Source organism: Mus musculus, chromosome Y (assembly GCF_000001635.26).
Source record: "Mus musculus strain C57BL/6J chromosome Y, GRCm38.p6 C57BL/6J".
NCBI lineage: Eukaryota > Metazoa > Chordata > Mammalia > Rodentia > Muridae > Mus > Mus musculus.
Window position 1 is genome coordinate 2,827,434 of NC_000087.7, and position 14,727 is coordinate 2,842,160.

The following is a 14,727-nucleotide window of genomic DNA, read 5'->3' on the forward strand; positions in this document are numbered from 1 at the left end:
AATGACAGACCAAGAAATTACAGTGACAATCTGGTGCCCAAAAATTATGTGCAGTAGACTAAATACCCAACTTATTTCCAATTTCTATTTTGATGATCTGTGATAGTTCACAGTGAAATTTATACTAAAAGTAGTTAAACAATAGGTTGATAATCTCCCTTGCTAGTGATGCATACGGAACAGCTTTATATTCCATTAACTTCACTTAGAGTCCGTGGATTTATTTTTTGACGCAATTTTTTTCCCCTATATATACACCTACAAGTATTTTTTTCATATTAATGAAGTATGTAAGAGGAAACTATTTTAATTGATATATAGGAAATTCCCTTTTTAGTAATATCATTTACTATTATGAAACATACCAACTTTCTGAAAATGTGTTGGCTATTTGGTGGTCACATTTCAGATACATAATCTGACTATACTACTAGGAGGCTTATTCTACATGTGTTTCTGTGAAAGTTAAATTTTCTGCCAATTCGGATGGCAATGGAGGGTGAATTCAAAGCATTGCACATAGCAAATATTCTACGCCCAATTTAGATGACCAGTCTCTTTGAATTTTTTAATTGCTAATTTTTAATTGCAATTTTTAATTGCTAATTGCTAATTGTCTTGCTAGTCCTAGGAAAGGACTGGCCTTGCTAGGGAGGACTTGAATTTGGGGTCTTCCTGCCTCAGCCTCCTCAATAGCTTTCTGTATTACAACTGTATTATTAAGATTAGTTTGTATTTTTTTGTGTTCTGGTGTTTTGCCTGTATGTATGTGTATCAGTGCACCACTTGAGTGCAGTGCACAGGGAGACAGTGGTAAGTAAGTATGTGAATAGTAGGAATTAAATCCAGGTCCTCTGCAAGAGGAACTAGTATTCTTACCTGCTGATCGATCTCTTCAGCCCCACAATTTCACTGTATAAAAATGATAACTGTATAAAATATGTTTACCTTTTAGTCATAGATCATCTGCGGTGTTATTTTACCTGACAGAAAAGTTTTGAAAGTTTAAATGAAGATGCAATTGACAATAAAACATTAGTATAGTGTATGTAGAATTTGCAAGCAATAAACGGTAAGAATAAAAAGAGTATATTAATTGGCAAAAAATATCTTTAAGATCTGTGGAAACTTCTAATCTGTCAGTAAAATCCTTATAATACAAGTACAAAAATTTGTATGATGCCCTATACCAATCTTTAGCTGATGTGCTTATGAGTACAATTCAGAAGAGATTGCGGGTTAATCCTTGAAACGTGATGGCCAGTTTGCCAGGGTTAGTTGCCATGCCACAGGTTCCAGTGAGAGACTCTGTCTCAAAAAACACAGTAGACATCTCCTAGGGAATGATACCAGAGTTTTACTTCTGGTCCCCATACTTATGTACACACCAGTGTACATATATGCTCCTTTATAAACTGAACGTCAATATACGAATATTATGCATAACATGATGTCCATAAATAACAAGATATTAACTACTGAAAAATGGTAGTTAGGTACTAAAATACAATTAAGTTTCTTGACATACAGGACACTCAAAAAAAGCTCCACAAATCACAAAAAAGGTAGAAAAAAATACAAGCAAAAGACATTAAGACAAAAATCTTCAAAGAAAACAATACAAAACAAAAAGTCTGCAAAAATTCTGTAGCTCATTTTGTGTTGGCAAACTACTCCTTCAGGCCTACCCTGATTGAGATTAGTATACCCATCTAGATTCAGTTGGAGAAAACTAATTTTTTTCTTTGAAATCATGTATTAATAAAAGACAGGAGTGGGAGTCTGTGTCTACTTCTTGTTCAGTGTCGAGAGCCCGTATAGCTGAATTAAACCTATGGAGGCATACAGTAATATTTTTAAGTGGAAAAAAAAAGTTCCTTACTGTCATACACTACAGGGATTAAAGAAATCTGTAAAAAAAAAACAAATATGGCCTGTCTTAAGTAAGTCTCAATTTTTTTTGTTAATTTTGAAAATTTGTGTCAAATTATTACAAAGATTTACTAAATGAAGAGAATTAATAATTTAAAAATCCAAACTAGGAAAACAAAACATGTGTGTGTGTGTGTGTGTGTTTGTGTGTGTGTGTCTCTGTGTGTGTGTGTGTGTGTGTGTGTGTGTGTGTGTGTGTGTGTGTGTGTGTGTGTGTGTGTGTGTGTGTGCCTGTGTGGGTATGTGTGTGTTCTTTTTCATGTATGGTAGTGTATGTCCATGCAAACACTCCTCACCTTTATTTTCAGATAGTCTTTCACTAACCTTCAGATTACTGATTTGGTAACATGGACTGGTTAACAAGCCCTGAGATTCCTTCTCTTAACTCTACCTAACTCCTGACTTTCTACAGTTGTAGTTGGGATCTGAAATCAAGTTCTTACATTATAGAGCAAACCTTTTATCCACTGGAGCTTTTATCCATGGCCTTCTCTAGTCCCCAGAAACGATCAGCTTTCAATTTGTAATCTTTAAATTTTTTCTCCGTTTTTATTTTTTAGTATTTTGTACGAATCATCCATGTATATATATTTTTTCCTTTTATAATGTTGGAAAACTCAATTCTACACAATGTGGCCCGCCCAGTATTTTATCAATATTTTGGGTGGACGATAAGTAGTAGAAATTTTATAATGGCTTTTAAATAAAAGATTAATTTACCGTGTTTCATGTATATGAGTACACTGTAGCTGTACAGATGGTTGTGAGGCCTCACGTACGCACAGGGTTGCTGGGAATTGAACTCAGGACCTTCAGAAGACCAGTCAGTGCTCTTACCAGCTGAGCCATTTAACCAGCACCAGAATGGTTTTTATTCGCTAGGTAAGAAAAGAAAATAGGGGGGGAATCATGCAAATTAGTAAACATATGTTGGTCTTTTAAATGTTTTAAATGGACAACAGCGATGTGCTTGCTATATCCCGGGCTCAGAGCTGTGGTCTAAAACTGGTAACTGCTATCTCGGGTGTAATGGGGGCATGGACTTGCAATAGGAGGCCTCTGCAGGTAGCTGCCCTAACAACTCCCTCCATTCACCAATTCTTATCTGCTATTCAATTAATTTTTATCTGCTTTGTTCATACTTATCAAGTACTGTGTCCATTTCTGACTCTGAAGCCCAATACCACACTACGCCCACCCCTCAACCAGCCAGTCTCTTGGTTCAATCCTCCACATCATCCCTACTTCCTTTGCGGTTGGTGACATCAGGGTCTCTCCGCCTACTTAAATTGGTTGCGACTTGGGCGCGAGTGGTCATTTTGGAGTCGGAGTTGTTGCAGGACGGTGTGATCCATTAAAGCTGAGAAAATAGAAAATCAAGAAAAGGTAATGAATTCTGAATTTTAATTGTAACCAACAATTTTATACCTTAGGAAAAACGAATGGCTATGACGGAGAAATTAATTCAGAGTAATCTTCTGTCATACGTTTGTACAAAATTTTAAAAATGCCATATTAGTAGCCTGGCGGGGTGGCACACGCCTTTAATCCCAGCACTTGGGAGGCAGAGGCAGGCGAATTTCTGAGTTCGAGGCCAGCCTGGTCTACAGAGTGAGTTTCAGGACAGCCAGGGCTACAAAGAGAGACCCTGTCTCAACCCCCCCACCCACCCCCACCCTCCAAAAAAAACAACAACAACAAAAAAAAAAAAACCAAAAAACAAAAAAAAGCTGTATTAGTAAATTATATGTAAATTGGAACATGTATGGACGTAAAGGAGTTCTGTTATCCTATCAAAAGGGGGAAAAGCGCTTTCATTTGGAAGAGTAATATTGCTTGAGCAGAGGAAATTAGGATTTAAATTATATATTTCTAAAAACCAGGTAGGTAATATCCTTTGAGTTATTTGCCTCTGTTTGTGGTGGTTTAATTTACATTTGAGGTAAACTATTTGCCTCTCTTTGTGATGATTTAATTTTAGATTTGAGGAGGGTGGCGGTGTTTGGCGTGAAATGTTTGGCGTAGGTATGAAAATTTTAGGCACCATTTTGTTTCGATCGCGGCGCGCCGTGCCGCAGCCTTTGTTCCACAGGAGCATCTGTCCGCTATTGCTTTTCTACCTCAAAATACCGGAACTGTACTTTAAAGGTCCTACGGCTCTACGGACAACAGTTATTAGTGCCATAGTCTGTTTGTCCTGATGTCGCCATCAGTGCAGGTCTCTGTTAGGCTACCAGCTACTGTTGGTTAGGTCCAACATCACAAGGCCCACCCTGGTAGGCCCATTGAACAGGGCTTCCTCACAGGGGCAAGCCCGGGCTATGCCACTACGCCACTACGCCACTACGTTGATAGGTCAGTGATCAGAACCACGCCTGCTTAGAGTTGGACTCCACCTACTGAAAGGGCAGGCTCAAGCTATTCTACCATCCTGATTGGTCAGACACTATAAAGATGTCATTGGTGCCGCAGCAGCCCACTTGGTAGAGCAAGTTTGCTGCTAACTTCTGAGGGTAGGCTAGTGGGATACGAGAGGAGAGCCTGAGTAGATCCGAATTCTGAGAATGAACATGCTTGGTTAAGGTGCAGGGTAGGCTTGGATTATTTGACTTCCCAATCATCTCTTCCTTCCTGCTCTGCTCTGGTCTCGTATCTGTCTCCTCTCCAGTTGGTATTTCTTATAATCGAAAAATATAGGCAAAAGTTTAAGGATGATTTAAATTTCACTCCTAAAGGAAAATCTTTGCGTGTACAGCTCACAGGTGTTTACATTTCAAATGCCAACATCTCTGGAAATCTTTCCTTTTGAATTTGCCTCCATAGAAGACACAATTCGAATGTTTTAGACTTGACACATTAAATGTGTGTATGCTTGTGTCTCTGCCTCTGCCTGCCTGCACGCCTGCCTCTCCCTATCCTCTCCCTCTCCCTCCCCCTCTCCCTCTTCCTGTCTCCCTCTTCCTGTCTCCTTCTGCATCTCCCTCTCCCTTTTCCTGTCTCCCTTTGCCTATCAATCTACGTCTCCCTCTCCCTCTTCCTGTCTCCCTCTCCTTCTCCCTCTTCCTGTCTCCCTCTCCCTCTCCCTGTCTCCCTCTCCCTCTTCCTGTCTCCCTCTCCTTCTTCCTGTCTCCCTCTCCCTCTCCCTTTCCCTCTCCCTCTCCCTCTCCCTCTCCCTCTCCCTCTCCCTCTCCCTCTCCCTCTCCCTCTCCCTCTCCCTCTCCCTCTCCCTCTCCCTCTACCTTTCCCTCTACCTCTCTGTCTGTCTGTCTGTCTTTGATAAGGGGAAAATCTAAGCACAATATTAGTGTGTATAATAAGTGTTTTACATTTTGTATTTTTTTTCTAAATTCTGAGTGTAGTCTTCCCTATATAATCGGGGCGGGGGGGCGGGGGGCTGCTATGTTCTATGCCGAGCAGGAAATTGTGACAATCTCCCAAATTTGTCCTGGGACTATAAGCATGTGGAGCTGTCAGACTCAATTACTTCGATAAAGTTCCGTTTCTTTAGATGTTTTCTGCAAGTATTTTATTAATCTGTTTGTAGGCTACAACAACTTTGTAACATTTGTAACTTTTTTTAATAACCAACAACTATACAATAAGACTACCACTGTACATGGAAATTTATCACTGCAAGAAAACACAAGAATAATATTATGTATCATTCTACAGTAAACAGCATACATCTCATCAGTGTGAGTATTTTTAAGTGAAAAAGAATAAAGTTTAGTAATTACAACCTTTCCCATACTTAATAAAAACTAGACCTGTTACAGTATGCTAATTGACCTTTTGCTTTCTTTCATTAAACAGTGCTGCACACCAGTAAGCTGAGTGGTAGATGTGTAGAAGCAAGAAGGGCCAGTTTCAGCTAAATAGAAAACGGTCATAAATAAAAAGGGGAAGGAAAAAACATTAGGATGTCAGGCTCTGTGGTTCCCTTTAGTTGTATTTTCTTATGTATATGAATCTTTTGTCTGCATATATGTCTGTGCAACATGTATTATATGATGTTCGTATGTGGAAGGCAGCAGTCCCCTTGAGCTGGAATTACTTTGAACCACCATGTATGTTGTTCTGGGAATCAGATCTCAATCTTCTGGAAGGGCAGTCAGTGTTCTTTAACTGAGCTATTTGTCCAGCTTTAAAAGTTTTAAGCATGCTATTTTATCCTTTTCTCTACTTATAGAAAAATGGCAGAAACTAATCAGCCTGGGAAAATTTTTATAGGAGGCCTCAACATAAAGACCAGACAAAAGACTCTTCAAGAAATATTTGGGAGATTTGGACCAGTAGCACGTGGTAATTCTTTAAAAGAAACTGTATGTCTCTTCAGAGTAAATATAAAGTATTTCTATGATATGTTCAATTTTGGAACATGGATGATTATTTTTATGTTTATTTGACAACTACTCATTGCAATGGATAATGTTGCTCAATTAGTGTAATGTGCATGTGTGTGCATGTGTGTTTGTGTGTGCATGCATGCCTTGCACACTCTAGGTGTATGACAAAATGCAACAAAGGCTGACATTAATTTATTAATTTTGTTGACATTGAGAATGCAAGTAAAAATATGAAATGTAAGATTTTGGGTTTTATTTAAGATTTGACTAGAATGATTGGTATAGTGTTTTACTTAGAATGTCAAATTAAGGGTCCTATGAGTAACAGTTTAAAAAAATGTCAATTTCGAAGTAGAAAAAAATTTTATGTAGTTTTGTAAGTAAAAGTTTACATATATTGCAGTTATTTTGATGAGAGATCGTGAAACTAAGAAGTCTAGAGGCTTTGCTTTCCTTACTTTCCGACGCCTTGCAGATGCTAAGAATGCTGTCAAAGAAATGAATGGAGTGGTAAGAATGTAGTAACAATATATTACTCCTTTCCAGTAGTTAATGACATTAGTTGGTGTGTTTAGTTTGCTGAAAAATGAGCAAAACTTCCTTGGGTTTTTTTTTTTAACTAATGCCAAAATTATGGCTAGTAGGATATTTCAACATTGTCACATATATTACATCTGTATCAAGTTCATATTATACTTTAAGAGTAAATAGGATATAATCTTTACAAGCAACAGAAAAAAAGGAAACCATAGTTTGGGAAAACTGGGAAAAGCAGTTTTTCAATTCATGGAAGAAATTATAAAGGAAAATATTCTGGAGAAAGTTATGTTCAAGTAAATCCAGCTCTAAACAGATTACAAGACTTAACAGCAATAAAAGTCAAATTGCTTTTATTGATTGTCATAATAAATAGAGTTCCTACCTTAACTAATTTATTTTTACCAACTTGGAATTCTCTTTTGTCTTTGAAAACTAGCTATGAGTGATTTTTAGTTTATAGTAGTGTTTTTGAGATTTTTATTCAACAGATGCTCTTTGTTATCCTGCATCAAAAATTTTAGAAATTGCATATTCTATAGGAAACACGATATATTTTTATGATTACTTTAAAGGTAATTTTTCTCCATTTTTTTCAAGTAACTTTTAAAAATTGTTTCCTTTATTTGAGGAGGGTAATAGTATAATTTGTCATCTTTTTTTTTCTCTTTCCACTTCTTCCGGTTTTTTTTTCATTAGTTTATCACATACATATACAGTACATATACAGTACATATATACTCCTAAATACATACCAATACAGCTTGCTCGGTGTGTATAATGTTACTTGTATGTAGTTTTTAAGATTGATTATTTTGAATTGGACAATCTACTTACAAGTGCTGTTCTTCCAGCACGGAAATGATTTTATTCTTTGGGCTCTCAACATGCCATTCTGTATTTTAAGCTTTATTGTGCAGATTGTAAAATACTACAATTCTCTTGTTTCTGTCTCAATTTTTTTCCTTTCTGATAAAACAAACTGGTATATATTTCCATTAAGAAAGACATTCTAAACCTCATGTTTGACTCAGTAAAAGGTAATGTATGTAAGTTAAATTTGGTTCTGTTGTCTTTTTCAGATTTTGGATGGAAAAAGAATTAAAGTAAAACAAGCCAGGAGACCATCATCACTTGAAAGTGGTAGCAAGAAGAGACCACCATCCTTTTCAAGAACCAGAGGTGCTTCAAGAATTCTGAAATGTGGAAGAGGAGGAAGAAGCAGAGCAAGAAGTGGTCCTTCATGTGAAGGGAACTTGGGTAACTGTACATAGTAGAAGCAGTGTGACTGATAATTAGTAAGATAATATAAGTAGAAACACTACGACTTTTATTTACATTCTCATGAGTAGAGCAGTTACCTTCAATTAGAAAAATTAAAAGCACTGTATGATTAATATAAGTAACAGATGCCTTAATTAAAAATTGAATTTACACCAGAGTGTCAATTGCAAAAGAGTTCTTTTAGGATATTCAGTATTTGTCCTGATGTAGTCAACAGAAATTTTGCAAGATTTGTTTTATGTGCATTGCTATTTTGCCTCTGTGTGTATGTCTGTATGAAGGTTTCATATCCTAGAGTTATATTTTTTAGCTGTTAGTGAATTGAACACAGGTCCTCGGGAGAACTTCAGTACCCCTACACTGAGTAGCAAGATTTATTTCTAATCTTGTTTTTTAGTTTTGCTCTTTAGAGGCCAGTATTGCGTGTGAGTTGTAATTCTAACACTTTGGGAAGTTAAAACTATACCAATAGGAAAAATAAAATTGACTTAAAGTGTCCAGAACTCAGAAGTACATTTCAAATAAATAGAATTGATCAGACAATATTTATTGCTGTATATTTATCTGAAAACTGTTCATTTCTTCTTTTGATGACAGATTGTATATAAGCCTATTGAACACTAATTTATCCTTCCTGAATTATCTAAACCTTGCAAGTTTTAAGACTGTTTCAGACTCTGGAAGAGTTTAAAAGAAACAGAACATTTTAACGTTAACTTTTACATGTTACCTTTTGATGTGTGATGAGAAGATGACGACTCATTAGAATGCTTTTTAGGCAATCTTCAAGAGTATTTTACTACTTTTGAAAATAAATAAATAAATTCAAATTTTATTCTTAAAAATCTATAATTTTTTGTATTAACCAAACTTAAATATCCAAGTAAGGGCTGTTAGATAAGATAGGTGATATTTCTCAAGTAGATTTACATTTTATAATGCTCTCCAAATGATCTTAATGGTTAAATCTAAGTTTTTATTCTTACCTGTATGAAAATACAAAGTTTATTCATAATTGCGTACTAGATCTATATTGATTTTTTAAGCTAAAATGATTATATCATATTTGATATGCATTTCATAGAGAGTCCGAGTTTGTCAATTATAATAATTGCTCAGCATGTCTATGTATTAATAGTATTATATGAAATTTTTTATTTTTTAATTGATATTGGGGCTTATATTTGCGTGAAAGTTTATTTCATAGATGGATCTTGCAAAGTATTGAGACTAGAAATATATTAAAATCTGCTTTCTAATAATGAAGTGATTATTTTACCTGAAATATAGACATATTTAATTGACAGATTTTTGTTCCCTTTCACTCCAGTTCTCTGTCATTTCTTTAAACACAGTGTAGTGTTCAAACTGTGCTATAAATGTTAAAGCCATCTTTACATACTGTTTGAATTATAGTTACAAAAGTAAATAGTATTTTTACCAATAAATACTAGTAATAGTAAATTTTACCAATTTAGAAAAAAATACTAATTGCTGAGAATACAGTATTGTTTAACGAAGATTTACAAGTGATAATTAGAACTTACTCATTGAAGTATTGATTCCCTTTAGCTAAGATGTTTCTTTAAATACAGGTGGTGATAGATATACTCCTAATTTCAATGTGAGTTCTTCTGGGAGACACTTTGCAGTTAAAAGAAATCCATCTTCAAAAAGGGATGATCCCCCTTCTAAAAGATCTGCAACTTCTGCTCAGACAAGAAGCAATACTGGACTAAGAGGACGAGGTAAAAACATGCCAAGCAGACATTTTTGTGGAAATGCAGTTTATAATGAATGAGAAACATTTAAACAATTGCCTATGAGTTTTTGACCATCACAGTCTTAGAAGACAACCGCACACATGTACATACTTAGGAAAATTTTACATTTGTAGATCTATCTAAAGATTTTAGGCGGAATGATAGTGAAATGTAACAGCCAAACAGTGGTGGCAGACACCTTTAATTTCCAGCACTCAGGAGACAGAGTCAGGCGGATTTCTGACTTTGAGGCCAGCCTGGTCTACAGAGTGAGTTCCTAGACAGCCAGGGTTATACAGAAAAACACTTTCTTGGAAAAAAAAAGAAGAAAGGTATGAAGGAGGGAATGGGGGAGGAAGAGAGAGACACACAGAGAGAGAGAGAGAGAGAGAAAGAGAAAGAGAGAGAGAGAGAGAAAGGAGGATAGAAAAAAAGAGAGAGAAATTTGAATATTAGAGTATTTATGTGTTACAGTATCAACATAATGAAGTATGTTGTAAGCAAAATTTGAGTAAAGACCATTAAAATACAAATGTAAGATGTGAAATTTGAATAACAAGAGAGACTTATCCATAAAATAAAAGGCAGATTGATGTTTGATTACACTGACAACAGTCTGTTTATATTGCATTTGTGAAGTAGTTTACTAATACAGCTTCATTAAAGAATGAAGTATGCCTTGTAAAAGGTATTTTGCAGAGAAAAGTGCAGTGTTTTTATTACTACTTTGAAACATCTGCAACTTGAAATACTTGTATAGTAATTTTTAAACTTAATGTCCAGAACCACATCGAAGAGAGATTTCTAGAAATATGCCAAGAGGAGAGCCGGCGTCTTCCAGAAGAGATGAGTATCCATTACCAAGGGATTATGGCCAGTCTTCTAATGATAGGTAAAGAAAAAAGAGCAAAATGGTTAAATTTCCCATTGTGGAAGGAAAAATGCTTTAATTATTGTACTTAGTATCATACAGGGACATTTTATGTAGTGTCAAAACCTTTTATATCCTTTCTCATTAAGTCTGTTTTCCAAGGCTAGTGAAATGGCTTAACAAGTTGAGTAACTTTCATGAGACCTAAGAAGATGTCCAAATGCCACAACAACTTGGGAAAAAAAACAAAACAAGGCAGGTTTTCTGGGTTCTATATACACAGTGAATAAGTAGATAAATGCATACAAAATTTTCTGCAAATTATCTTCTAGAATGAGAAAGGTGGTTCAGTTGTGGAAGTATTTACTTCTTAAGATGAAGACCTGTATTCATATACTCAGAACCAATGAAAAAGTTAGGCATAAAACCTATAATCTCACCTGTGTTAATTGATCAACTCTTATGTTGGTTGGAAGACTCTCATGGGTCTGACAGCATTACGTGGAAAAATTTCAGGACAGTTAGAGACACTGTTCAAATAGAATGTGGAAAGGACCTGAGAACCAACATTTGAGGATATCCTTTGATAATCACGCTCATTTCCTAAGTCTGACTAATCTCAAAAGTATACTACCTACTTTAGTACACAAAGTAAATACCTTCCAATTATACAATCAGTTTCAATTCTGTAAATACAGAGAGGGTATGAATGGAATCACGGTTTACTGTATACTTATTTGATCTACATAATTTTCAGATTTAATCCTTTTGTAAGGTTTAGTCGTTTTTAAGATTTATTTATTGTATTTTATGTGAATACACCATTTCTCTCTTCCGACACACCAGAAGAGAGCATCAGATCCCATCCCATAAATTAATTTTATTTAATATTTATTAAATATGTATATTAAGTACATATTACGTTCTCATGTATGTCATTTTAAAGCTATGATTTTGTGTTGTAGCAGTGCTAAGGACATTCATATACGGTTAATAGAGTTCTTACTTTCAGTTTTTTTAGGTGTATTGTAGTTGAATTGCTGGGCAATATGGTAATGTAGTATATAGAACCCTTTTACATTCCTGTCAATGATGGTCAAAGTTTTAATTTTTATGAAGTTTCTTCCTCTCCAAATACTGTATCGTTTGTTTGTTAAATTTTAGCAATCCTAATAGCAGTATTGCATTAGCATATTTGATGGAGTAGCAGTCATGTATCCTAGTTATGTTTGGGACCATTGTCTTAGCTTACTTGGAGAAGTGCCCATTGATATTTTGCCAGGTATCATGTATTCACTGGCCAGTTAGCTAATTGGCCAGTTCCAGGACAGTGAGAAACTCTCACATAAAAGTTTGGATGGTTATTTTTAGTTTCTAATTTATTCAAGGAAATATGAATCAACATCCAGAGGATACTGTGACTATGGCAATTACCACTCTCGGGAAGAAAGTGCATCTAAAGTCTTCAGGTATTACAATTTCTTTCTTCTCTCTTCCCTCCCCTTCCTTCCCCTACCCTCCTGTCTTCCCTTCCCTTCCCTTCCCTTCCCTTCCCTTCCCTTCCCTTCCCTTCCCTTCCCTTCCCTTCCCTTCCCTTCCCTTCCCTTCCCTTCCCTTCCCTTTCCCTTTCCCTTTCCCTTTCCCTTTCCCTTTCCCTTATTCCCTTATTCCCTTATTCCCTTATTCCCTTATTCCCTTATTCCCTTATTCCCTTATTCCCTTATTCTCTTATTCCCTTTTATTCCCTTTTTTCCTTTCCCTTTCTCCCTTTTTACTTTTCCATTTTTCCCTTTCCCTCTTTTCCCTTTCCCTTTTCCTCTTTCCCTCTTTTCCCTTTTCCTTTTTCCTTTTCCCTCTTTTCCCTTTCCCTTTTTCTCTTTCCATCTTTTCCCTTTCCTTTTTCCCTTTCACTTTTTCCCCTCCCCCCTCCTCTCCCCTCCCCTCTCCTCTCCTCCCTCTCCTCTTTTCTCCTTTGTCACCTCTTTCCTCCTCTCCTCCCACTCCTCCCTCTACTCCCTCTCCCCTCTCCTCGGCCCTCTTTCTCTTTTTTCTTTCTTTCTTTCTTTCTTTCTTTCTTTCTTTCTTTCTTTCTTTCTTTTCCTTTTTTCTACTTTTTTCCTTCCTTCTTTCCTTCCTTCCTTCCTTCCTTCCTTCCTTCCTTCCTTCCTTCCTTCCTACCTTCATTCCTCCTCTTCTTTCTCCCTTCTCCCTTTCCATTTCCCCTTTCCCTGTTTCTCTTTCCCTTTCCCTCTTTTCCTTTCTCCCTTTCCCTCTCTCCCTTTCCCTTATTCCCTTTCCTTCTTTTCCCTTTCCCTCTTTTCCCTTCGCTTTTTCCCTTTCCCTCTTTTCCCTTTTCTTTTTTCCTTTCTTTTTTCCTTTTCTCTTTTCCCTCCCCCTCCCCTCCTCTGCCCTCTCCTCACTCTCCTCTCCCCTCCCCTCTCCTCCCCTCCCCTCCCCTCCTCTCCTCTCCCCTCCCCTCTCTCCTATCTCTTCTCTCTCTCTCTCTCTCTCTCTCTTTCTTTCTCTCTCTCTCTCTTTCTTTCTTTCGTTCTTTTGTTCTTTCTCTTTTTCAAGACATGATTTCTCTGTGCCTGTCTGGGAAAGCTCTTTGTAGACCATGCTGGCCTCAAACTTAAAAATCCACCTGCCTCTGCCTCCCAAGTGCTGGGATTAAAGGTGTGTGCCACCAAACCTGGCAAAACTGTTAGTTCTTATGTTAATTAAAACTTCCTTTTAAAACTTAGTGATCATGCTGGCTATCTTGGAGGACGTGATAGAGATTTCTCTGAATATTTAAGTGGAAATTCATACAGAGATACATACAGAAGTTATGGTAAGAGTCCTATTTTACTTGGTAAATAAATGCCATCTTAGTGAATTTTACACATACAGACAAATGTAACATGGGTTATACATTAATTAGGTGGTTGGAGTATTTGCTATTGCAGTGTTCTTAACTGACTAAATGGGCAGTCTTAAGGCTGTTTTCTTACTTGGTCATTTATCTACTTTAGGAAGATTCCATGAGGCACCATCTGCAAGAGGTGGAAACAACCGCTATGATGACTATAGTAACTCACAAGATGGATATGGTGGAAGAGGAGAACCATACATAAGCAACCGAAGTAACATATACTCAAGTGACTATGAACGTAGTGGTAGACAAGAAGTGCTTCCACCACCTATTGATAGGGAATACTTTGACCGTGAGGGCAGACAGGAAAGAGGGCATTCACCTAAGGATGGGCTGTATAGTGCATCTCGTGAATCATACAGTAGTAATACCAAGATTTGGGGGATCCCATGGAGGTCGTGGAGAAAGCAGATATAAAGTGGAGGCAGGTACTAAAGTCTTAAGTTGTGTACCAAACAGCATTTCTAAGAAGAAAAATAAGATGTTATTCCTATGTTCTCCAAATGTTAAAAGAAATATGTTGATTTAGGAGATAAGGCAAATAGTAAGTTTTACTGCCTTACCCGAATACGGAAATACATTGTTTTGGGGGGAAGTGAAATAATGACTAACATTCCACCCATGAATTCTTCTAGAACATAAAACAAGGAAACTTTAACTGTTCAGAAATGATTCTTTGTTAAGAAAGACTTGTTAATGTTAAAGTAGAATTTACCAGTAGAGATGAAGTATTTGCATAGTCAAAAACAATCTGTCAATAAAAAGTAAAGCAAAGCCATTGTCTGACTTCGTTGTTGAGTAACAAAGTATTGCCTCCTTATTTTTGATGGCTTTTCCTTCAGCAGTGAATAACCACATCTGTATCTCCTTTTTCCAGTTTTAAAGCCTGGGATAGACCCTTTAGTTGAGCTTTGTGGGCTGAAGTTCCTGGCAGCAAAGCAGTTGTCCAAATAACAGAGTCCAAGCCCATTACTGCTGCCCCTGCATGTCTGATTCCATTCTGGATGACGCTGCTCCTATCCATTAAGTATATTCATCCCTCATCTGACCAGAGTATGACAATCAAGTCTGGCCTGACAT

The 14,727-nt window shown here is 36.6% G+C and overlaps 1 protein-coding gene across 2 annotated transcripts; it reads left to right on the plus strand.

The window, feature by feature from the left end:
* The first annotated feature begins 3,246 nt into the window (after positions 1-3,246).
* Rbmy (RNA binding motif protein, Y chromosome) lies at positions 3,247-14,425 on the plus strand. Of its 2 annotated transcripts, NM_011253.2 has the most exons (10): positions 3,247-3,318; positions 5,477-5,627; positions 6,122-6,234; positions 6,682-6,788; positions 7,898-8,075; positions 9,695-9,847; positions 10,646-10,754; positions 12,122-12,202; positions 13,478-13,566; positions 13,748-14,425. In NM_011253.2, exons 3-10 carry the CDS (start codon positions 6,126-6,128, stop codon positions 14,062-14,064), a joined length of 1,143 nt encoding a protein of 380 aa, NP_035383.2. In that variant the 5' UTR covers positions 3,247-3,318; positions 5,477-5,627; positions 6,122-6,125; the 3' UTR covers positions 14,065-14,425. The 2 variants fall into 2 exon arrangements, with proteins under 2 accessions (NP_035383.2, NP_001159856.1); NM_001166384.1 differs by lacking the exon at positions 5,477-5,627.
* Positions 14,426-14,727: the final 302 nt, after the last annotated feature.

Coding starts and splice junctions, on each gene's coding strand:
- Rbmy (NM_011253.2), top strand. CDS start 6,126: ATGGCAGAAACTAATCAGCCTGGGAAAATTTTTATAGGAGGCCTCAAC. Junction 6,789..7,897: donor TCAAAGAAATGAATGGAGTG/GTAAGAATGTAG, acceptor TGTCTTTTTCAG/ATTTTGGATGGAAAAAGAAT. Junction 8,076..9,694: donor TTCATGTGAAGGGAACTTGG/GTAACTGTACAT, acceptor CTTTAAATACAG/GTGGTGATAGATATACTCCT.